This window comes from Leuciscus leuciscus (assembly GCF_965113295.1).
Source record: "Leuciscus leuciscus genome assembly, chromosome: 7".
In the NCBI taxonomy this organism is placed as follows: domain Eukaryota; kingdom Metazoa; phylum Chordata; class Actinopteri; order Cypriniformes; family Leuciscidae; genus Leuciscus; species Leuciscus leuciscus.
The window spans coordinates 18,726,172-18,752,685 of NC_138731.1; the positions used below are offsets into that span (position 1 = coordinate 18,726,172).

The window sequence follows — 26,514 nt, forward strand, 5'->3', positions numbered from 1 at the left end:
GCAGGGAGTGACAGAAGGAACGATATGAAGACGGAAAGCTGCACAGAGGAAGACAAAGGAACAGATGGATGGAGTTTCAGGAGGTAGTAAAACATCACCACATACCGGCACCAGACTTCATAAGCACCAATCAAAACTGACCACCCTTTGCTAACCACTTACAATTAATCCCTATAAAATAAGGGTGTCCAATCCTGCTCCTAAAGGACCAACGTCCTACAGAGTTTAGCTCTGACCTGCACCTACAAACAAACCTTAAAGTTTCTGATGATCCTGAAGAACTTGATTAGCTGGTTCAGGTGTCTTTAAAGGAGTAGTTCACTTTAAAATGAAACTATGCCCATGGGCTACCCTGGATGGATATGGCTTTCTTCTTTCAGATTAATACAATGGTAGTTATATTAATAAAAACCCTGAAACTTCAGAGATTTATAAATGGCGGTGAATTGCAACCAACAGATTGAAGATCAAGAAAGTGCATGTAAAAGTGCATGTAAAAGTAAAAAAAATAAAAATAAATAAAAAATAAAAAAAGTTCCACATGGCAATTTCTTTTGATTTTGGCCTATTTGTCTTCAATAACATGTCTTCTTTCAGACTTAAATACACATTTAGGTCTTTATTTTACTACACTTCCACATCCACCACATCCAATTCAGCACTCTTGGGTCTTAAACTAAAAATCTATTTTCGTCTGTAGATTTCTCCTAAATTCAACAAAAGTTGGCGTTCTAAATCAACATGCTGCTCCGCGATCGCTGTCTGCACCCTGTCATCACATATACCGTTGGAAAGCTCTCTCTCTCTCCTGAACAATGTTGTCGGATCCAAATATGGTCATTTCCTTTTTTTCCTTTTTTTTTTTATCAGCAACCAATCGTGAAAGTACAATGGGGCATTTAACTCTAAAAGCGAAATCTCATTGACTGATGTCAATTTTACACGCCGTTTTCTCAAAATGTTTTTTTTCTCATACTCTGAGCCAGAAATCTCCACTTCAGTAACACTTACATACACCAAACTTTCCAGTTGTATTCCTATCTATATTCTTAAGGTTTTTACAGAGGGGTTTGTTCATATATCATTCAGATTCTGATTTATACAACATTTTATACCTAAAAACGGTGCGAACACTGATTTTGTATGGCTGTTGACAGTTTTTTCTGATTAATGGAGTTATAAAAAGAGATATCCAAAATCCCCTCTGTAAAAACCTTTGACTATAATATGTCAACAAAAAGAAACAAGAATTTTAAATCTGGCTTTATCCAATGTTCAGATTTCTCTTCTGGAAATCTATGCAAATTAGCGCATATTTAATGAGATAATACCTCATTTGCATATTTAAACATAAATATTCTAAAGACTTGTAACACAAAATATATTTGTCTTAATGTCTGTAATCAACTGGTGAAGTTTCATGCTGATATCTATTAGCTAATCTTTTTTTCCCTATTCACCTGGGGTGTCTCCCCTTAAAATCCAACAAACTATGTGATGGAGAACCAAAGAAAATATGCATGGAACAAACAGTGTGGAGTAGATATAATAGATCAAGCTGTAGGTATTTTTAATAATTAATACGGTTTTGTTGAAATGTTCATGACTGTTCCCCCCTAATCTGTATCATCTGGGAAATGAGTTTGACTTTAAAATGCAGTACCTTCAGCTCTCCTTCATGATAAAGTTTTATGTTGCCTTGAGATGGATGGCACTACATTAAAAACGAGAGGCCTCGCTCACCTTTATCGTGCATAAGCAAAATGAGAACAGCTCTGCCACTCCCTACCGCAAAGTCACAGACAGAAATAGCTGACTTGGGTTGAATTCATTTAGCTTCCACCATCGCTCATAATGCAGGAGGTGGCCGCTCTGTGATTGTCACCCTGTCTCACACAAGCTCCTTTCCCCCCGCAAGCTCTTGATTAGATTACTTTTGCCTGTCCCAGGAGTGGCGCGCCACACTCTGAATATTAGCTTTTTGACTGGCCCATAATCAGCTTGAAGAATGATCTAATACTCTGCAGCTAATGGCAACTTCTGTGACGGCTCGTCTTTCTGGAAATTAATTTGCCCTTTTTCAACAACTTGTCCGCTGACTAAGCCACTCCTCCCTCCCTCTGTGCAATACAAACACACTCAAACACACTCATACACAGACAACACATTCTTTTTCAATTCTCTACTTTTAGTGTCACAATTTAGAGAAATCGCATTTTAGAATTGTTTGGGGGGGGGATTTCCCGGGGTGTTCTTTCCCCCACCCATGTACACTGCCATTCAAAAGTCTAGGAAGAATCTGCAGGAAAAAATAAAGTGTAACAAGTGTGTACAATGATGCATGGGAGTAAATGTCCAGGTAAATACACCATATGTTCGATTCTGTTGTGCTCTGTATGTTTTGGTATCACTTTACAATCAGGTTCCTTTTGTTGACATTAATTACATTAGTTAACATAAACAGATGAAAAATATTACTAGAGAAAGTAATAACCTTAGTAACACTTTTGTTTAGGGTCCAATTCTCACTATGAACTAGTTGCTTATTAGCATGCATATTACTAATGACTTAATGCCTTATTCTGCATGACCATACTCTACATCCCTTAATCCTAATACCTACATTTAACAACTAGTACCTTACTAACCATTAATAAGCAGTAATTATAAGTTTATTGAGGCAAAAATCATAGTTAACAGTTAGGTTATAGTGAGAATTTAACATTTACCAATACATTAATAAAATCAAATGTTGCATCTGTTAATATTTAATGGACCTGAGCTAACATCAATTAACAAATGAACTAGGGCATTTGTTTATTTGCCGGAAACCCATCAAAATAAAATCTTGACGTATACCGTTTGAAAATGAAGGTGTAAATATTTGTATTTTAATTTTACAGTCAAATTAAATTAATACACAGTAAAATGAAGAGAAATGAAAAATCGAGTAATAAAATGAGAGTATACAAAATATTTCTTAATGTGTAATGCATTTAATAATAATTACAAACACATAATAATCATTATTTTATAGCCATATTGAATAATGTAAATGTGGCCTATTCAAAGTCAAGAGAGTTTACTTATGGCTTGAGTTGGTTCTAGTAAAGATTAAACCCAAGTATGAACACACAAATCTTTCAAGTTTTTCCCAAACCGTTTAGCCCTAAAAGGATTTGCACTTAAAGAAAGTCTTCAGAGTAAAAGTGTTTTTTCCCCAACACAGATGCACTTCTCAACAAAATCACCCCAATCATTCTAGAATGATTAAATCTTTCCAAATAGAGCTTTTCAAGTCATCTGGTGAAACCTCCTGCGTTTAAAATATTGCAATGTGGTGAAAATCAAGGTTTTAATGTTGTTTATATGTCTATGTGGTGTTTTTAATATGCTTTAAGAGAAACCATGTGTAAATTCACAAGTCAACACCATTGATGAGTATTTTATCCTTAAAATTGCAGTGACCCAAAGACGTGTTTTGAAGCGTGTTTCGAAGCGTGTTTCTGGCGTCATAAACTACCTTGTAACCAATCACGTCAATGTGTGATCATCAACGAGTGGATCTCTGAGCTGGTGTGAGTGAGTGAAGGCTGGGATAATTTGCATATCCATAGAACCGCGTATACTAAATGAGGCAAGGGTGCAGAGTTACATTTAAGCTATTTCAAGGCATGAAGAAATTATTTAAGGATTTTTTTATTATTTTTTTGTGTCATTTTGGTGATTAAAGAGGAGTTTTAAGGGATAAAATGATTGACTACAGGGGGACTTTAACTAATGCTAACAAATATTAATAAAAACTGTAACAAATATAATGGTCATTATTAAAGGTACAATATGTAAAAAAAAATTGCCGCTAGGGGTCGCTAACCTCTTACAATAACAAAGGCATAAGTTGATGACGCAAAATTTCCTGCGGAATTATGGAACTTGTCATCAAGCCGATGGATCTAATAATGTTTATGGATGAGTGAATACACTGATGTTTTTATCATGATATCAGCGCCACGCGCGAGTCCCACGGATGTAAAGGAATGGAGATTTCATTCTACCAAACGCAAGTGCTGTATTAGTGCTCACACAGGTCAGTGTATTAGACGTGTATTAGACGAATGAAACTTGTGAGGTAACGCAGCGCTGTTTCACTCGCTCTACACTATCACACTAAACTGCATTTGAGTGTGTTCAAGTTATAATGTTATTCTATGTGTTAGTTTGTCTGTATGAGACTAGCAGTGAGCTAGACCAACATTAGAATAACACACTGATCATATTCTAACATTTCATCATGTTGAGCTATAAAACATTGATTAGTTTTATGTACATTTGCTCACCTGTCTAATAAAGTACATACAAGAGCTGCGTCTCTGTGAAGTCGTGACGCGCTGTCAAGTCCAAGTTAGTCGCTGATATTGATCCTCGTTTTAGTTCTCCTTTTTTCCCCAAAGTCTGCTTGCCATGGTCCATAATGTTTGAACGAAACAACAACAGCATGCAGCCAGAGGTTACGCACTACACTCATTATGCACAGTTGTCCACGTCTGTCGTCATGGTTACTATGGCATTACTTGAGCGGAAACCAGGGATAACGCGGATATTACGTCAGTGACAGACGACAAGTGAACAGGTTTTCCGGGACGGCCAATTATTTAAAATTGGAATTTCTCTGAAATTAAAAATCTTTGGGAACTTTTGGAATATTGTAAGTACACAACTGCAGGAAATATATCACACTGTGCAAGTGATTTCTGGATATTTTATTAAAAAATTCTTACATATTGTACCTTTAATGCAAAGTTAACTAAGGAGTAATTATTGTAAAATGTTACTGACTGCTCAAGAACGTCCTGTGTCAACGACCACTTAGATAGCATATATGCAGCATTTTTGAGTGACTTATTGGTATTTGATCAGCATTGTAATTTGCTAGTGAGAAATTAATACATTTACAACATGAAACTAAGATAACAGATAAAGAAACAAAAGTTTCTTACCCTCTTTGTCATCGTGTCGTATGATTGCATCCTGGATGACGTCTGAAACGGTAAAGCTGATCCTTTGTTTTTTGCGGTTGGTGGGCCGGGGCTTGGGGAAGCTCTGTTTCTGTAGTGTCCGTTCTCGCTCGTAGTAGACCCGCAGCTGCTCACAACGCATGCGTCTGACCAGCCTCTGACGCTGGCCCAACGGCAGAGACTCCAGCAGACACTGGTCTATCTCCATGTTCTGCCTGAACACGTTACATAGCTGAAAACAACCTGGACAGAGAGACAGAAGAGAGAAAGTGGGCTTGTAAGTGGTAGTTGCTTAGGCTGTCAATGGAAGGACAGAAAGCTCTCAGATTTCACAAAAATTATCTTCATTTGTGTTCCGAAAATGAACGAATATCTTACGGTTTTGGAACGAAATAAGGTTGAGTAATTGATGACAGAATTTTCATTTTAGGGTGAACTAACCCTATAAATAAATGCTGTTCTTTTGAACTTTCTATTCAAAGAATCCTGAAAAAACACACACCATATTTTCCACAAAAATAGTAAGCAGCACCGTTTTTATTTATTTTTAAATTTGTGCTCTAAAAACATTTATTTTTATCAATATCAGCATAATAGAATCATTTCTGAAGGATAGTGTGACTGAAGACTGGAGTAATGATGCTGAACATCACAGGACTAAATTACATTATAAAATATATTCAAATAGAAAACAGTTGTTATTGTAATATTTCACAATTATTGTATTTGATTATATAAAGTCTAAGAAATGTTACTTTAAGCTTAAAAGTATAAATTTGAATCAACTTGACAAAAATGCTCTATGTTTTTGTAATTTCCATGGATTACAAACATTTGATCTACATTTGTACACTTCTGCTTAAAAAATTGTGCATCGTCGCACCTTTGGCATACCATTTTAAATCATACTAAGTTCAGGATTCTCTAATTCTGGTCTTGCATTCTATATAGAACAGAGAGTATGTAAATTAGCATGCAGTCTTTGTCTCCTATGCTTAGACACTAAAGCCAGGACAAAACTAATGCCAGACAGATAGGTCTGTGTATTCCTCAAAGCTCAGTCCATTTAAACATTATCTGGCACACACTGCTGAGTAGCGTGTCTGTTTAACCTTGAATCTCTCCACGCACGGCAGCAGAGAGACTGAATTATCATGACTCGGCATTTCTCCTGCAGTAGAACGACGGGACAAAGCTACAAACCCAATGCCCTCCCTGTACACATTAATGTAAAGAACTGCCGAACGCTCTGGGACTGCAGGGGGCTGTAAATAAAGGAGAAAATAGCACTCACTGTGAGAGACATATACAATACTGTAGGTTATGATAGGGCTGGGAATTTATTAAACAATTTATCCAAGAGATTGCAATTAAATTATTGAGTAAATTATGGTAAAGTGGAATAACAAACACTGCGGGATTAATAAACTTTACCCCTTATTAACACAGACCTGTATGCCCAGCAAACGCATTGATTCACAAACGCAACCACTAAACAAACCGAACCATCAGTAAACCCCCAGTATACAGAAAGTCAAGGCTTGCGAGCCTTAGTGCTCAATTCCGATTTGCTGCTCAGATCAGATTAATGTCATTTTTTTGTATAGCTGTTCACATCATTGTTGTAAATGTGGCCAATGTCAGATTCCAGAGTGAACACATCATGGTCTTGGACTGACCCACATGTGTAAAACGTAATCGGTTACTAACGTAACCTCGGTTCTCTCTAGAAGAGGGAACAAGTATTGCGTAAGTTAGCTTACGCTACGGGAAAGTCATCTTTTCTCGAGATCTGAAGCCAAAAAATTATCCTTAATTTTTATAATTTTGTCAACGCAGTGCAGCAGCACACAGACCTAGGGCAGGCTTACTAGCGTGCCCATTGGCTGCCCTGCGGCAACTGCAGCAGCCTATCGCTGAGCCTTAGACGTGACGTCACGTCCAATGAGTGCGCTTGGCGCGCCTCATGCGTCACAGCCCGCGAAAGAGGGGGTGTGGCTTAGCGTATACAAGCGAGGCTCAGAGGCTGCTTCACTGGTTTCTGTCGCTGAAGCGAATGAGCTCGTGGCGCGAGCACGGTGGGTTACGCAATACTCGTTCCCTCTTCTAGAGAGAACCGAGGTTACGTTAGTAACCGATTACGTTCTCTTACGAGAGGTTCTCTCGTATTGCGTAAGTTAGCTTACGCTACGGGAACTCCCTTGTCAACGCCGTGCGCGCCCAGCATCCACTAAATGAGTCCCAGGGGAAGTCCGGGGAACACGATGAGTGGGAACCGGGCGGCCAATAGAATGGCTAGCGCAGTACATAAGTACACACTAGGGCGCTCAGAGCGGCACGGCCGGTCTGAGCTGATAAACCCTTGTATAATGCAGCTCAACCAGGAGAGCTAAATCAACCGCAGTAGCCCGCACACAGACAGTGGGCCGGCCTACGCGTGACTTAGACTGATAAAACTTTCGCCTGCAGGGCAGGAACTTCCAGGTTGTAAAACCTAACAAATGTCGAGGGGGAGGCCCAGCCCGCCGCCGTACAAATGTCATGAATGGAAATTCCGCTGGACCAAGCCCACGAAGAGGCCATGCCTCTGGTGGAGTGAGCCCTGATGCCCAGAGGGCACTGCAGGTTTTTAGACGCATAAGCAGCTGCGATAGCGTCCACTATCCATCTGGACAGGCTGTGTTTCGAGGCGGCGAGACCTTTGGTGCGCCCACCAAACGAAACGACAAGCTGCTCCGAGCGCCTGATAGCGGCGGAGCGTGTGACGTAATTTCTCAGCGCTCTGACCGGGCAGAGGAGATTACCATCGACCTCGCTGCCGGAAGGCGGCAGGGCTGAGAGAGAAATGACCTGTGCTCTGAAGGGAGTGCCCAATATTTTGGGGACGTAACCATGCCTCGGTTTAAGAATGACTTTCGAGTCATTAGGTCCGAACTCGAGGCACACGGCGTTAACGGATAACGCGTGAAGGTCTCCCACACGTTTGACTGAAGACAGAGCTATCAGAAAAACGGTTTTGAGCGTGAGGTATTTCATATCCACAGTTTCTATGGGTTCAAAGGGATGCGCTTTCAGGGCCTCTAGGACCAGCGAAAGATCCCACATAGGAACCGAGGGGGGGTCGCGGGGGGTTCATCCTCCTGGCTCCCCTAAGGAAGCGGGTGACGAACTCGTTCCTTCCTAATGCGCGGCCCAGCGCCGAACCGGCAAAAGCTGAGATGGCCGCAACATAGACTTTGAGCGTGGAAGGGGACCTGCCCGTGTCCAGCAGCTCTTGAAGGAAAACCAATACCTGCGATACCCCACATGCTTGTGGATCCAGCCCCTTGGCAGTGCACCACTTTTAAAACACAGACCATTTAGACGTGTAGAGCGGCCTCGTAGAGGGGGCTCTAGACTGGGTGATCGTGTTCACAACCCCTTCTGGCAGGTCAACGGGTATCCGTTGAGTCTCCATGCATGCAGAGACCAGCGCTCTGGATGGGGATGCCAGATCTAGCCGCGGCCTTGAGAGAGAAGGTCTCTTCTCGCCGGAATCGGCCAGGGGACTGTGTCTGCCAGCTGTATTAGCTCCGGGAACCAAGTCTGGTTCTCACAGTACGGGGCTATGAGGAGCACCGTGTGGCGCGCTTCCCTGATTCTCCTGATGACTTGTGGCAACAGAGAGGCCGGCGGGAAGGCATATAGTGGGCCAGCGCGTCCTCGTTCTTCGTAAAGAACTTTGGGCAGTGAGCGTTGTCTTTTGACGCAAAGAGGTCGACTTTCGCTTTGCCGAAACGGCGCCACAGTGACTGGACTGTTTGGGGATGCAAGGACCACTCCCCAGGGGGAACATTGTCCCTGGACAGTCTGTCGGGACCCTCGTTCAGGTGCCCAGGCACATGCGCGGCTCTCAGCGAGCGCAGTGAGTGCTGAGCCCACACGAGGAGGCGTTCCGCCAGGGTGCAGAGCATTTTGGATCTGACGCCGCCCTGGCGGTTCACGTAGGCCACTACTGATGTATTGTCCGTGCGGACTAGAACATGGTGACCTTGGAGGACTGGGAGGAAGTGCCTGAGCGCTTTCTCGACCGCGAGCATCTCTAGACAGTTTATGTGAAGGAGATTCTCCTGGTCTGACCAGCGGCCATAGACCGGTCTGCCTTCGAAGAGCGCTCCCCAACCTTGGATGGAAGCGTCTGTCGAGACAACCTTCCGGTGCGAGATCGCTTTATGGAAGTAAAATAATGTCAAATGTTTTTGAAATAAAAAGCCTGTTGAATTGCACTACTTGAAAAAAAATAGGCATTGCATTAACCATGCTTGCATTTTAATGCATTGTATTTTTAGTGCTTACATTTTTATGGGCTGAAATTCAACATGGTTGAATATTTTTTTTTTTTTTTTTTTTTTTTTTTTTTTTTTTTTTTTTTTTTTTTTCATATATTTTATTGGAAACAGCATTCAAACAATATTTGCAACATAATACAATACAAGTCTCCATTTTATATTTTCAGAATAAACAATTCTTCAAAACCTTCAAAACAAAGTCCTTTTATAGTTTTATCCCATATCCCTCCCCAACACCCACCCTCGCGATAGCCAGTCAGACATACAAACAAAACCAAATAAGTAGGATAGGAAGACAAAGTAAACTTAAAATAATTAAATGATGAAAATACATTATTTAATAATAAAAAAATAAAAAAAAAAAAAATAAAAAAAAATATGTTAAAAATACTATAATAATAGTAATAATAATAATAATAAAAAATTTAAGTTAGAGGTAAGTTGCCGACACCCAGGACGCTGTGCCAGGTTGCTAGGATTCATGGATCAGCAGGAATCATGAGGGCTATGAATCAATTTCCCATATAATGTAGCCTATGGTGTGGTGGGCAGACAGTGAGTCATAACGAGGTAGGAACCAATGCAGATACATACTAAATATGCCACTACAGTGACATTTCCCTAACGGAGAGCTGATTTACATAATTTAATAGTGGTTTCCAATGAGAATAAAATTTGTCAGTAGCGCCTCTGAGTGTAAACTTTATCTTCTCAAGTTTTAAGAAAAACAACGTGTCACATAGCCAGGCTTTAAACGACGGTGGTAAGGGTGACTTCCATAGAGTCAGAATTTTCCGACGAGCAATTAGAGAGGTAAAAGCTATTACATTTATTTGAATTGTTGTCAAATTGAGTTCGTCCGGAGGTCTGCCAAAAATCGCTATATGGGGGGAGGGACAGATCTTCAAAGCCAGAGTCTTTGAGATTGCATCAAAATATAACTGCCAAAAGTTGAATAATTTGGGGCATGACCAGAACATATGGGTCAAGTCGCAAGGGGTCTGAGAACATCTATTACATCCCTCATCCGAGCAACCCGGATAAATCTGGGCAAGCCTGGCCTTGCTAAAGTGAATCCTATGCACCACTTTAAATTGAATGAGACTAAACCTAGCACAACTGGAGGAAGAATTAACTGCTCGAAGGGCTTTTCCCCAAAAGTCATCAGACAGGGAAATCTGCAGTTCGTTCTCCCAGCTGGTCCTAATTTTGTTTACAGCAGAATCGAAAGATGGGGAAAGTAGGTTATAGAGGTAAGATATATGGCCTTTTGACAAAGTCTCAGCCTTAATAATTAGATCAATGCCACTTGGCGGTGGGATTTGAGGGAATTGAGGGGAGTGAGTCCTAGCGAAATCTCGTAACTGAAAGTATCTTAAAAAGTCAGAACTGCTGAAATTAAAAGTTATGCGCAATTGCTCAAAGCTAGCAAAACAGTTGTTAACATACATATCGCTGAAATATTGGAGGCCACTCCTAGCAAAAAACTTGAATCTAGGGTCAATTTTAGCAGGAAGGAATAGATGGTTATTGCAAATAGGTGTTGTCTGAGGGAGGATGAGCCAGCCAGAGTTACGTCTAATTTGTGCCCAAATTTTCAGAGTGCCAGTTACTACAGGGTTAGATGTATAAAGTGACGGGGAAAAAGGAAGGCTACTGCAAGCTAGAGCCTGGAGCGAAGAAGAGGAGCATGACTTGGCCTCGATTTGACACCAATTGCTCTGAGCCGAGGTAAACCAAAGCATAATCTTATGAGCATTTGCAGCCCAGTAATAACCAATAAGACTAGGCAGGCCAAGACCCCCAAGGGATCTACTCCTCTGCAATAGTGATCTACTGGCTCTGGCGTGTTTGCCAGCCCAAATGAATGAGGAGATAATACTTTCTATGACAGTAAAAAATGACCTAGGTAAGAAGATAGGCAGACATTGGAAAAAATATAGGTATCTGGGAAGTATATTCATCTTAACAGACTGTACTCTTCCGGCCAGGGATAGTGGTAGACGGTTCCACCTCTGAAGATCGGACTTGACTGTTGCCGTTAAGGCAGTGAAGTTCTGTTCTCGCAATGCTCGGACGGATCTTGTGATGGCAATGCCTAAATATTTGAATCCTGAATTAGATATTCTAAAGGGGACTGAAGACGGGGGTAGCTCCACAGCTAATTGGTTAATAGCATAGCACTCGCTTTTTGAGATGTTTAATTTGTAACCGGAGAACTCACTAAAGGTTTTTAAAACCGAGAGAGCAGGTGGGATGCTAGACTGAGGGTCACGGATGTACAATAGAAGGTCGTCGGCATATAACGATACCTTGTGGTCTGTGCCCCATCTCTGAATCGCCTTAATTCCCTCCTCTGCCTTCAAGGCAATTGAAAGTGGCTCAATAGCAGCCGCAAATAGGAGTGGAGAAAGCGGACATCCCTGTCGAGTCCCACGGAAGAGAGGAAAGTACCCAGAGCGCTGGGTGTTAGTACAAACTGATGCGCAGGGGGAGGAGTAGAGTAACCTAATCCAAGAAATAAGACCTTCCCCAAAACCAAACTGTTGAAGGGTGGAAAACAGGTAGGGCCACTCCACCCTATCAAAAGCCTTCTCAGCGTCAAGTGATATAACAACCTCCGGTTCTGAAGGGGAATGCGGTGTATGAATGATACTGAGAAGTCTTCTGACATTAGAGAAAGAGTGCCTCCCCTTTATAAATCCTGTCTGGTCTTCTGCTATAACTGAGGGCATAACCGACTCCATTCTGCGGGCCAGAGCCTTTGCGAGTATTTTAACATCTACGGGTAATAGCGAGATTGGGCGGTACGATGTACAATTCAGGGGGTCTTTGCCTTTTTTATGAATCAAGGAAATAGCTGCCTGTGTAAGGGTGGGCGGCAGGGAGCCCAGGCTGTATGAATGATTGAACATTTCTAATAATAATGGAGCTAGTTGGTCTGAAAATTTCTTATAAAATTCGACCGGGTACCCATCGGGTCCGGGGGATTTACCATTATTCATTAACTGTATTGCCTCTTTGATTTCAGAGAGCTGCAAAGGAGCATTTAGCATCTCACGATCGCAATCAGACACTTTGGGCATGGTAAATTTTTCAAAAAACTGAGACAACTGAGCTTCGTCATAGGAACATTCTGACTTATATAACTGGGAGTAGAACTTCCTAAAAATACCATTGATCGTTTCTGGGTCAGATGTAAGGGAGCCCGTTTCGTCTTTTATCTGTGAAATTTGATTTGAGGCCATTTTGGCCTTTAGTTGATGGGCCAAGAGGCGACTGGCTTTATCCCCATGCTCATACATGTATCCCCGCGCCCGAAGGAGATTTTGTTCAGCTTCTTTTGTCAAGAGGAGGTCGAGCTCGGTATGAAGTACCATCCTCTCTTTGTACAAGTCAGGTGATTGGTTGGTAGAGAGTGAGATGTCCAAGTCTGCGATAGCTTTCTCCAGTTCTACTCGTCGAGCCTTACGAGCTCTATTTGTATAAGAAGTAAATGATATAATTTTGCCTCTAACAAAAGCCTTCAGAGTTTCCCAGAGAAGGGAAGGTGAAGTCTCATCGTTTTGATTGGTGTCTAGGAAAAGTTTAATAGTCTCTAACATGTACTTGCAAAAGTCCGCTTCAGCTAGCAGAAGAGGGTCCAGGCGCCAAAATTTGAATCCCTTTGGCTTGTAGTCAAAATGGAGGTCCAAAATAACAGTTGAGTGGTCCGAAACCGTTATCGGTGAATATTGGGTGGAGGAAATTGATGGGATAAATGTCCTGTCTACTATTAGGTAATCTATACGTGAATATGTACGGTGCACATGGGAGAAAAAAGAGTATTGTCTGGTAGAGGGGTATGAGAGCCTCCAGGGGTCAACATAACCATACTGGTCCATGAAGGCGGAAAGAGTTGCTGCCATTTTTGAGAGCGGGACCGGTTTCGGATTAGATCTGTCTAGTACCGGATCCATGACGCAGTTCATATCCCCTCCTAGCACCAGTAAGTGAGAATTCAAGTTTGGAATAAAAGACAAAAATGATTTCATGAAAGAATCATCATCCCAATTAGGGGCATAAACAGATGCTAAGATAATTGGTTTTTGGTAGAGTGTGCCCGAGACGATAACATAACGGCCATTGGAATCTGTAATTGTGGTGTCGGGTACAAAGTCAATCCTAGATCTTAACAATATTGCTGTACCCCTTGTTTTCAGATTAAATTTGGAGTGAAAGATCTGTCCGATCCAGGGCCTTTTTAATTTTCGGTGGTCAGAATCACACAAGTGTGTTTCCTGCAGAAGCATTATATCGGCGTTCAGATCTTTAACATGCGTCATGATCTTAGCACGTTTCGTCGGAGCGTTCAACCCACCAGTATTTAGTGAAATAATCCTCACTGCCTGCCCACCATTTGCCCCCTTTTTAGTCACTCCAGCCATGGCGTAGAGAACAATTGCAACGTATCAGAGACGCCCTAGGGTGTGAGCAACAAATAGAGAAAAAACAAAGAATTATCTGTGCAAAAACAACAAACTTCAGAATAAAACAAATAATTAAAACAGCCCTCACAAATAATAAACATATAAATAAAGGTTCCCCAAAATGAAAAACACTGGCTCTCCCACATTGTTTCATTCCTCCCACCCAGATCGATGTGCAAGAAAAATCTAGGTCCCCCCCTTGACCCACCCCAGCACTTCTCCCCGCCCACCTCATCCCTTCCATACTTACTCTACCCGTAGGCACTTCCCTTTCCATATCAGATCTTCTTTTCTTTTCCTCTCAAACCCACATCCCTAATTACTAATTAGAACCCCAATAACCAAAATAAAAGATACACATAAAATGTCAGCCATTGTGTACTTTATACTCTATCAGCTAGCGGCAGAGTTTGCTCCAGGTATATCCTATAACGGTGTAAACAAATATATACAATACAATTATATGACTAATAAGTCATAAAAATTAAGAGGAGCCTGGATTGGATTTATGAACTCATCCAAAAGTGTATATGAATATATACACATATACACAGCCTACATATATATACATATATACACACATACATACATATAAAAAAAAAAAAAAAGAAAGCCATTCTGCAGAGTGTGGTGCAGATGACTAAACTATGGTACCTGTAATATGATATGATAACATAAGATATCGTCACCTTTGAGATTGTTAACAATTAACCCACAGCTGAAAAAATAAAAAATAAAAAAATAAAAAAAATCAAAATCAAATCAAATCGAAAATAAATAAATATATAAACTTGAATTAACAACCTAAAGTGTCGGAGTGCACTACAGACTCAGTTAACGCTGTCTCCGGTCCATCATCTGAAAGGGGCCTGTAACATGATATATCAATCACCACCACAACGAATGTAAACATTAGCCCGCAGCTGTTCAACATTGTCAGTCCAGGCTCGGGGTCTATAACCCGCATTAAGGCAGAGTAGATCTGTCACAGAAAAAGGCTAGTCAACACAGTTAACGTTAGTGCTGCCAGCCGATAGCCCCGCTGGAGTCAGTTAGTTGGCCTCCGTGTCTGGTCTCTGCTGGTAGTTTGACACAAAAGTCGCGGCTTCCTCAGGTGAAGCAAGCTTCTTCTTAGCTCCGTTGGGTAGCGTAATCTGCAAGCGGGCCGGGAATAAAAGAGATGGTCTGAGGCCCAGGTTGTATAACGTTGACATGGCGTCACGGTACTTAGCACGTTGCTCGAGGACCTCCGGCGTGTAGTCTTCATAAATGTGTACCGGCGACCCTCGGTATTGGAGATCGCCTCGTCTCTTGCGTGCCTCCCGTACAATCATCTCCTTTATCTGGTACCGATGGAGACGAATAATTACCGGCCGCGGCCTGGACCCTGGTTGTGGCTTAGCAGTAAGCGCCCGGTGAGCTCGGTCCAGTTCAGGCGGTGATGAAAGGGTCTGTTGGCCGAGCAACTCGACGAGGAGTTCTGCAAAAAAGGTTGTAGGCCGCGGACCTTCAATAGATTCCGGGAGTCCGATTATCCTAATGTTGTTTCTGCGGCTGCGGCTTTCGAGATCTGACGTCTTCATCCTTAGCCTAGCATTACTCTCGGCCAATTCCGCACACCTTTCCTCCAGAGCCTGAATTCTCTGGTCCTGCAGTTCAGCTCCAGACTCCAAAGAGTCAATTCGTTGACCGTGCTCCGTCACCACAGCCTGTGTACAGTCCAATTTCGCCTCTAAAGCCGCAAAAGTAGTTTTGAAATCGGCGGATATGCTAGCTCTGTGGTCCTCCAGTAAGCTCGCGATGCTAGTAACGCAGGTGTTGTTGCATACGGCTGAGGCTTCTCCTTCGGTGCTCTTTTTAACATTCTTCCCCGATTTTGACATCGTGCCAGCTTTTATTAACTTAATATAGTACACTATGTTGTTTTAGACTATTGGGGTTAATGAAAAAGTAAACTTTTAGAATAAATTTGTGGGAAGGCGAGACCACCCTACTGTTCACATGCTCACCTAACCGGAAGTCTGTCCATGGTTGAATATTTAAGCTGTGAATATTTCAATTAAAAACATTTCAAACACCTTTTCATTATTAAAAATTCAATAATCCATATTCACCTTTCATATTTCACTTCCAAAATATTCAAACTGTTTAAAAATACAACCAATAATATTCAACAGGCAATTTTCGGTCCATTTTATTTCGCTTTGCAAATTCGCTTCCACAAATTCAGTGGTTCAAATTCGACAGTAAATTCAACATTGACGTCCAGGAACTGCAGGAAAAGCAGTAGATTGCCGAGCATACTCTCCATCTGCTGTTAGTCGACCTCACCAGTAGATGGTGCAAAAGCGCGTGTTGAAGACCAGCAACAGTTAGAACAAGTCATTCATTCATAAAACTCATTTACAGCAATGTAAGTGTATTTGTGATTATTATGACGGCTGTTTTATGTTAAATTCAGTGTCTTCACGGTTACTTTTCCTGTGTAGCCTACATGCATCTTTCTCTACCGTGAACGAGATTATAATGTTATTCCCCGATGCGGATATACAGATCCAATGTTACATTTTTGAGGTTGACATATATTTCTCTTGGTTGTTTAGTAGCCTTAACTTTATATTGTGGATGTGCTGCATGCAGGCTATTAGGGTTTCCCTCAATACTTAAGGATTCCCCTGCTGGACATATACAACGCTTAACGTAGCTTAATGGACTACAGTGATGTAAAAGACCAAACTCGCAGGCAAGCAGATTGACTCAGAATAACGCGCAAAGCTTAATGCTGAGCGTTTCCCAGTGATAGATTGGCATACAGATGGCTTGATGTTGGACATTCGAACATTTAGGGACCGTCTCTAAAGTGTATACGACTTTGGTATACACGTTTCTAACTCCGATAGCATTTGAATAGAACGACTTACAGTCATAAAACCAACTGTAAAGTGTTCATGTAGTGTCAGGCATAATGCGCACCCTTTGGATTTTTGATATTTATTCAAATAAATTTAAGTTTGCTATTGAAGTTAGAAACGTGTATGCCAATGTTGTATGAAACTTTAGAGACGGTCCCTAAATGTGCGAATGTCCAATGTCAAGCCAATTTTTACATTTAGTCATTTAGCAGAAGCTTTTATCCAAAGCGATTTACAGTTAAACTAACAATAGGAGGACAATATGCAAGTGCTGTGACAGTTTAAGCTAATGCAATACACGTATGCATACTATATATGTATGTGTTGATTTTATGCCAGTATATCACGAAACGCTCAGCATGAAACTTTGCGCGTTAAATTCATATTCTGAGTCCATCTTCTTGCCTGTAGCCTATATAATAGCCTACAGCCTACTTCCCTAATAAGGTGCAAGATTGGTCTTTCATATCACTGTATCAACGGAAGGGAAATCCTTGAGTATGAGGTATTGAGGGAAACCGATTATAATCCCGTTCATGGTAGAGAAAGCTGATGACATGTAGAATACACAGGGAAAGTAACAATGAAGTTATTGAATGAAACATAAACACAGCTTTTGTGTGTTTATCATCTTTTCCGCATATACTGACACAGATAATCATTTTCATTTTATGAATGAATGTCTTCGTCAACAACAAGCGCTTTTGCACCATCTGCTGGTGAGGTCGACTAACAGCAGATGGAGAGTATGCTCGGCAATCTACTGCTTTTCCTGCAGTTCCTGGACGTCAATGTTGAATTTACTGTCGAATTTGAACCACTGAATTTGTGGAAGCGAATTTGCAAAGCGAAATAAAATGGACCGAAAATTGCCTGTTGAATATTATTGGTTGTATTTTTAAACAGTTTTAATATTTTGGAAGTGAAATATGAAAGGTGAATATGGATTATTGAATTTTTAATAATGAAAAGGTGTTTGAAATGTTTTTAATTGAAATATTCACAGCTTAAATATTCAACCATGTTGAATTTCAGCCCATAAAAATGTAAGCACTAAAAATACAATGCATTAAAATGCAAGCATGGTTAATGCAATGCCTATTTTTTTTCAAGTAGTGCAATTCAACAGGCTTTTTATTTCAAAAACATTTGACATTATTCTACTTCCATATCGCTTCCATCATCACTCGAGAGCGAGAGCCGTGTCCATGCACTTCGTAATGTACAGGGTGCCAAAGACAGGCCAAACTGCAGGACTGTGTATTGATATACCCGACCGTCGAAGGCGAATCTCAAGAATGGCCTGTGACGGGGTGTTATCTGGATCTGAAAGTACGCGTCCTTCAGATCGAGAGAGATAAACCAGTCTCCTGGGCGAATTTGCGCAAGGATTTGTCTGGTTGTGATCATTTTGAACGGCCGTCTCATGAGGGCTTTGTTCAAATGTCTCAGATCTAAAATAGGTCTTAGCGCTCCGTCCTTCTTGGGTACGAGGAAGCAACGGCTGTAAAAGCCCGACTCGCTCAGAGAAGGATGGACCTGTTCTATAGCCCCTTTGTGCAGCAGCTTTGCTATTTTCTGCATAAAGCAGATGCGCTGCTTCTGAATTCACTCTTGTCTCCGTCCGTGCTAAAAAGCGCGGGGGACGGCGAGCGAATTGAAGCGAATAGCCGTGTTCTATAGTGTTCAGCACCCATTCTGACATGCCCTGGATAGCTTCCCATGCTTCCGCACGCATAGCTAGGGGTCGAATGGTCTCTGGGTTCAGATCGCCGCACTGCGCGAGATGGGGAACCTGTATCAGAGAAGATGGGTGCTTGAACACGGGGGCTGGTAGACAGTAGTGACTGGCTGTACAGCGTATGACGACTCGATCTTTATGGATGGGGCACATTTCGCTGTTAAAAACTCGTGTCGCGAGAGCGGCATGAGGGGTATCGTGTTTGTTAGTAAGTGCGCGCACTCGTGAGCGGGCGCAGGGCTTACATTTGTCACACGGCCAGTGTTTGAGCGCTTTAGAGGGTCTGCAACCCGGGGTAACTGTGTGGCAGAGCGGGCAGTGGGTAGGTGTGGGCACAGAGTCGTGGACACATTCTCTACGCTTATCACTCGAGCGGCGCGTGCCCGCTTTATGAGAGTGCACTCTGAGCGCGTTACCAGGGGAACCGTGTTTGTGTGTAGCAGTGAGCACGAGGGTGTGGGCACATTTTCTACACTTATGACACCTTCGGCGTGAGCCGGACATCCCGAATTTATACTCTTTATGAGATTTATCTGGGCCGCCTTAAAAACGGCATTTGTGTGCAGGCGAGCGAGTTGTGTTACTGGCTCGTTGGCTGCGATGTAAACTGCTGCAGTAGCCTCTTGTAAGGGGACTGACAGAGCTGGGCGCTTTGATGGCTCATAAATACTCAAGCACCATCCTTGTGAGCGGGAGGGTGCGAGATGCGGGTTCGCTTTCTGTATGTAAGAAAGCTGGCCGCGAGCTCGGAGAAGCAAACAGAAAAAATTTGTATCTACCGCCAGGGCCGGATTCGAACTCGGGTCTCTGGCGCGAAAGCCTAATGTTCTGCCACTGAGCCACAGGGGCACACGTAAGCTTTCTGTTAGCGCGAGCATATGACAGAGCGTCGCTCGTGACGTCCGCTCTGATATCCCTTGAGAACGGCGCAGTTGCGCAGCTCGAACAAAGGGAGAGAGAGCGGGAAGATGTCATCATGTGCTGTGACATCGTTTGTTTGCAGGCGTGCGTGTATTAAAAACAGGCTCGTTTACTGCAATATTGATATTTCTAGTCGCCTGAGCTTAGGAGGGGACTGAGAAATGTGTAAGACATGGAGGTGAGTGACGCGCGCGACCGAGACGCGGGGTAGCTTTCTTATAATGTAAAGGAAGCTAGCCCGTGACCGTCCACTTCTGACATCCCTTGTGAGCGGCGCCTGTTTGCGCGGCTCGAACAGAGAGGGAGAGCGCGGGAAGGAGCGAGCGTCATTATGTTTTGCGTCAGCGTTTGTTTGCAGGCGTGCGTGTATAAAAAACAGGCTCGTTTACTGCAATATATGTATTTCCAGTCGCCTGAGCTTAGGAGGGGACTGAGAAATGTGTAAGAAATGGAGGTGAGTGACGCGCGCGACCGAGACGCGGGGTAGCTTTCTTATAACGTAAAGGAAGCTAGCCCGTGACCGTCCACTTCTGACATCCCTTGTGAGCGGCGCCGTTTGCGCGGCTTGACAGAGGGGGGTAAGCAGCTGTCTATGATAGCAGCGTTGTCTGCTTCATCCCGAGGCGACGGCAGTGCGGGCGAAAGCCGGCCGCTGCGCGTCGGGAGGTGGGGGGGAGAAGGAGATAGCGAGGCTCGCGGGAGGGGCTCCGGCGAGCGCTCAGCTACTGCATCCGGGTCCGGAGGCAGGAGGAGGGTCCAACAAGGCGAGTCGAGCCCGCAGGGTCGACATCGGCATCTCCTCGGAGGGGGAGCGAGGCATTTGCAACAACGCCTCGCGCTCTTTTAGATGCAGTGTGTCGCGGGGCGAACACACAAACACACACAACACAGAGCAAAGAAGGATATAATCCGCCGGATAGCGGAGCAGGCAGGGAAGGCTGAAGGCGGCGAAGACGGCCGGCTTCCTCAGGCTGATATCCTCGGCGTGCTGGTCGCTTGTTTCAACGGCGGCGGCTTCCTCAGAGTCCAGCGATGCGGAGAGCGTCGCTGAAGAGACAGAAATCAGTGAAGCAGCCTCTGAGCCTCGCTTGTATACTCTGAGCCTCGCTTGTATACGCTAAACCACACCCCCTCTTTCGCGGGCTGTGACGCATGAGGCGCGCCAAGCGCGCTCATTGGACGTGACGTCACGTCTAAGGCTCAGCGATAGGCTGCTGCAGTTGCCGCAGGGCAGCCAATGGGCACGCTAGTAAGCCTGCCCTAGGTCTGCGTGCTGCTGCACTGCGTTGACAAAATTATAAAAATTAAGGATAATTTTTTGGCTTCAGATCTCGAGAAAAGATGACTTTCCCGTAGCGTAAGCTAACTTACGCAATACGAGAGAACCTCTCGTAAGAGAACTACAATGAAAAGACGTCATGCAGCACGCTATCATACCGAGGTAAACACGGAGGACATTAAAGTAAGCGATTACTTTATTGTGTGATCTGCCGTGGAAGGCAGATCACTGCAAATTTAATCACAGGCAATATAAGACAAAGACAAGGATGTGAAAAAGAGAGGAGAGTTTTTAAACATTTATGATACGAGCCCTAATGTTTCGTTTGTGAGCGGTCACTGTAATACTTATGAGTTCTGACACGTCAACATCCTTCCACTGACTACCTTTCAAAACTGACTTGATAACTTTGGGTTTGTAAAATCTGACTCCCATGAGGGCAGAATTGTGATGAATGTTGATCGAGAGTGACATGAAAGTCGCATGAATTCCAATTTGACTGTTCAGACTGTGGTCGCATTAAAAAACATCTGAACTGTTTCGGATTTAGGACCACATATGGAAGTGGCCCAAATCGGAATTGAAAAGATCAGATTTAATTTCTTTTGTGCTGTTCACACTGTCATGAGAAAAACAGATCTGAGTCACATTTGAGCAAAACATTTGGATTTGGGCCACATTTGCCAGCAGTCTGAATGTGGCCTTAGTTGTGCTCCATCTATCAATTTTTGAATAGTAAAAAGTAAGCAGAAGTAGCAAATTATTATCATCTAAATATCATAATGACCTCATTTATAGTAGTGATCGACCAATATATACCCAAGCCTGCCATATATCAGCTAATATTTGCCTTTTTTATTATAGCCATTGATGGATAAGAGCTCCTGTTTTGCTGAGAGTAGAAAGCAGGATTTTTATTTTGACAGCTACAATTGTCAGTCTTCTAGTTTACGGTCTTTGTTTTGTCTAAATTATTAGACAGAAACGTTAAATAAAAAAAGTAAACTATATATTAAATGTTTAATATCATTTGTCCAGGCATATTCGGACAATGCATGAGTCTTTATTTTTACTTTAAAATGTGTTGGACATTCCCATTTCACTCACAGCCACACGTGGATGTATCACCATTTACATTTAAAAGGACATTTTTATGCTGATAAATAATTGAAGTGTAGAAACTTCAGATTGGCTGCCCTTCTCAAGGATCATTTGCTGCTCGTTCTCTTACAGATCTCATCCTCAGCCTGAAGCTGAGCCGGATGCACACATCATGCATTATGAAGTCATTCACCACCCATCTAACCCAGAGAGAGATGAATAAGAAATATCCACAGATGAGCTCACGTTAGAAGAGAGGCGTGTGAGTGAGTGAGTCCAAATGAGAGCTAAAAAAAAAAAAATGTAGATGAATTACAAAGAAGTGCCCACATCAACAAGGTCAAGAAAGCTCCATCAAAGCAATCAAGAGAACATCAATCCCCTTCCTCAAGGCTGTGTTTTAGGGAACCAAAGCGAGAAGGACGACTTCTCTTTTAGCCTATCAGACACGCTGTTGTGCAAATCTGTAATTACTCAGATAATTCAGGTCACCAGAAGCCCTTCAGCCAGGGAAATAAAAGTTTGAAAGTCTGCCTTTGTAGACAAATTAAAGAGGGAGCACTTTCTGCTCTCTATCTTCCATTAACACACACACTCTCGGTCTCTTAGTGTTCTAACACGCATGTTAAACCGAGCCAAAAACCCCATTGACAATACTGCCCCTTTCTCAGAGTCACAAGGACATCAATCATATTATTCTATAAATGAAACGGCATCTGATGAAGACTGAATGATCTGTTCTATTCTGTTCTATTCAGTCATCAGAACCAATCATGACAGAAACGATATGCTCTGTTCTATTCTATGAACAGCATATGAGGACAGAAGAATATATTGTTCCGTTACGCCTAATATAGTTCAAAAGTTTGAAAGTGTTTTTGAAAGAAGCATCTTGTGATCACCAAGACCATTTATTCAATCAAAGATACAGTAAAAATAAATAAGTAAATGAATAAATAAATAATATTGTGAAACAGCATAATATAAAATAACTGTTCTCTGTGATGGCAAAGCTAAATTGTTAACCTTAGTCCAGTCTTCAGTGTCACATGATCCTTTGTATGTGCTGATTTGCGGCTCAAGAAACATTTCAAATTATCATAAATTTTGAAAACTGTTGTGCTGCTTAATGTTTTTGTGGAAACCATGATAATTTTTATTATTTGATAAATAGAAACTTTGGTCCCCATCTAGCAACTAACTACTTTGTAACTTTACATTATACTTCCTGTGTTGATGTTGTATTAACACATTTGCTGCTAATGAGGTGGGATACATGCAAGTTTAGGGACAGGTTTGGTGATATGGGAAGGTTTAAGGGGTAATTGAAGGGTCAACAGTGTAATTATAGATGTAAAATAAACATTTTGTAAGATTGGGAAACACTGCCATAGAATCAAGAACTCTTTCCTATCCTATATATTCTAAAGACAGATTGTACATGGAAGGTAATGCTAACAAAAGGAAATTATAATTCTGTTAGACAAAATGTCCATTCCACAACCTGTTCATACAGTCCATCTACACCACAGATCTCCTTCTCTACCCTCACAGTCCTAGTCTCTAAGGACATAAGAGGTCAGACACATAACATTTAAAAAGGCAATTTGAAGTAATAGACTATGGGGACCTTTCATAGCTGTGAGTGAAAGTAGTGATTCAGTAATCTAATTTGACTTCTAAACCATAAAATTGGAACACCGCTGCTGAGCTTTATTGGATCTCCAGGTCAATTGGTGAAGAAAATGCATTAACATTATTTAAACTTCAAAGACAACGACTGTAATCTTTTACAGAAACCCAAAAGCACAAAACCACAGACAACTACAGCAAAACTTTTTATATTAAACTGCATTAAAGGTAATATTCGAAAAGGCATATAGGCAGTGTTTAATAGGCATTTCTGAATGTAAAAGGTCTGCAAAGTTTTAAAAGTCAAAGTGCACGACAAATAAAGTTATTGTCTCCTAAAAGAAAGAATCTATTCTGAACTGCCAAAACGAGTCGTCGGCAATTGCAGTCTCACTTCCTGCTATATACCAAAGTAAAAATCTAGAAAATTTGCATAATGCTATATGGTCTTCATTTACTGCCAACGAATACTTATATTACCCTTTAATACTTATTTCGAGGGTATGACCGATTGTTTTTCATAGATCCATTTTCTTTAAAGTATCCTTGAAAAGGAGGATTGACTTGTCCAACAGTGGTGGATTTTTCTGGACCTCTGCGATGAACTTCTCCGCAATGTCATCTGCCATTTGACATAAATGCACAAGCCCTTAAATTCGAATGGATTCTGATTGGCTCTCCGCGTTTTATCGTTCAACAGCTGAAAAAAAAAAAAAAAATTCTGAAAGTGATTCCTACGATATCATTCCTCAATATCGTTATCGTTACAGTTGCAGCTGTGGGGTGGACTCTACAATTCTTTTATATTTATAACGATTTTTAGAACTATATCTTCACCGTTATCTTTAGTTATCGTTCTTGATGTGAACGGGCCTTTAGAACAATCACAACAGACGTGGCCGTATGACCAATCAGAGCAGAGTAGGTTTACTCAAGGAGAGAGATTTAAAGAGAGATTGAATCTTTAAACAAACCGTTTCAGAATCTCTGAGAAATGAGGTGATGTGCAATGTATTTTTATGAGAAACTTAAAGTGCTTTTGACTTTTAATGCATGCATTTCTATTGTAGGAGACCTCCAAAACAAAATTAGGAACCTTTAAAAGCATTATAGAGGCACTTTTTAAGTCTATGTCTAGTATGTTTTGTAAGAATTGAGAAATTAGGAGATGCCGGAAAGTCTGGTTGAAGAGCGACCAGACCCTGAAAGGACAAAAGGACCTCTCTGGAAATTACCATTTGAACTGGCCCTCGTGCACTATCGAGACGAAAAGTCTCACCTCCGAGTCATCCTAATCCACATCTCTCCCCCTCTTCGCCACACCCCCTCTCTCATGCTGAGACCACATGTAAAACACCCAAGAAAATGTATAGTTTAAGAGTATTTTTCATGTTTGGTATCATTTAAAATGTCACAGTGCAACTGGTACAAATGTCTCATTTCCAAATAATTAAAACAAAAGGTAATAAGGTTAAGAGTTTAAAGATAACTGACATACAAAGAAAGGTGATCTCCTGGCAAATGGTCACACACAAAAAATACTTTGCCTCGAGAAAAGGACAGTAACACGTTAAGACACGTTGTACTCTGAGCAGTGATGATAATCAGACACCAGCGGAGGAGAGAGAGCATGACTGATGCTTTCAATCTGCTCTGGGAGAGATAACTATCTGCTTACAGCATTACACCTGTTACAAACGGACACTGAAGAACACGCATGCCATACTTCATTGAGGCGATTTGCATATTGTCTGGTTTACTCTGTATTACACTGTGGGGCACATGCGAGGGGAGGGGTGAGATGTTAAACAAAGTGGCATATGGAATGCGTGAACTTGAGAAGAGCAGTTTTAAGTCTAAATACAGCCTCAGGACAAAGACAAAAACAGAGAACGTGAAAGAAAGACATGAACTGTTGATCCCAAACTACAACTGACTTAAGGGCAAACAAGACTAAACAAGTCTAGAATAATATATTACTGTTTAACTGTTAAATGTATACTATTGCACACCTAATCATATTTTATATTAATATATAATAATGTCACAAAACCGAACACCTATTGATTTATTGATTTATTTTTATTGTTTGGGGGAAACTGTGATTTTCAGGATTCTTTGACAAATAGAAAGATCAAAAGAACCGCATTTTTTAAATGGAAAGCTTTTGTAACATTTCACATACATGTCACTTTTCATTAGCACCCAAGATTAATTTCTACATTAAAAATCATGCCATCAGCTCCTGGTGCCTTTGCCAGAAGAACAAATATTTTATATTCTACTTCCTTCCCCATTTCAACATCTCTCGCCAAGATCTGCAACAGAATGGGATGCAAAAACAGAATTATTCATCCTTCCAGTCTTGTTTCTTTCTTCATTCTGAACTAGAGGAAAGCAGCAGCCAGGCTCCCTCTTCTCTGCTGACTCAGTCTCTACTCTGATAAGACTGTGAAGATTAAAGACATTTTAAAAGAAGCTCCGGCACTGCAGTTAAATAAGCCTTTGGTTGTAAAAGGATCCAATTACCCTAAAATCAGTTCCATAACTTCACTTCTTTTGTCTCTCCCCAGGAACACTACTGTAGAAGAGCTAAGAAGAGCTACGACACAAACCCCGGAGGAACCAGATAACATCTTCACACTCCTTGTCTCTCACCCAACATGTGAAAACCATCATTAAATGTGCATTTAAACCCAACACCACAAGGGAGGCAGCAGTTCTGTAATTCTCAATATAAAGCATCAAGAGGATTGAGAAAACCCTTTTTGCCACCTTCATCTTCTAACCTACACATAAATACACACCTTAACACATTCAAAACTGATAGCTCCACAAATAAGTGCTATCATTCCTGCACTTTCTAAGCCTTCAGATTTGAATGCAGTACCATGAACATTTGCCCTTCAAATGCACGGCAATGTCAGACAGACTTAGAGCAGTAGGGATTCCCACAGCACCATTCAACATGGATGTGAAAGACATTCTCCTCGTTTAAAGCCTTGAACACAATCCACAAGACTCAACCATAAGCTGAAGTCAGTGAAACATTCCCAGAACCTCCCTCCCAACACACACGCAGAGGAAGCATGAACGCAATTCCATTAACAAAGGGA

At 41.8% G+C, this 26,514-nt stretch overlaps 1 protein-coding gene and 1 long non-coding RNA gene across 7 annotated transcripts in view; one reads left to right on the forward strand and one right to left on the reverse strand.

Moving 5' to 3' along the window:
- The window catches only part of myo16 (myosin XVI), a 236,169-nt gene that overhangs the window by 166,393 nt on the left and 43,262 nt on the right, over positions 1-26,514 (reverse strand). For all 6 annotated transcript variants that reach the window (XM_082175792.1, XM_082175791.1, XM_082175790.1 and 3 more), the window contains exon 2: positions 4,998-5,258. In XM_082175792.1, coding sequence (XP_082031918.1) covers positions 4,998-5,223 — 226 coding nt within the window. In that variant the 5' untranslated portion in view covers positions 5,224-5,258. The remainder of the gene's footprint in view (positions 1-4,997; positions 5,259-26,514) is intronic.
- The window catches only part of LOC309503198, a 419,995-nt gene that overhangs the window by 42,247 nt on the left and 351,234 nt on the right, over positions 1-26,514 (forward strand). The gene's annotated exons all lie outside the window — the stretch shown is intronic.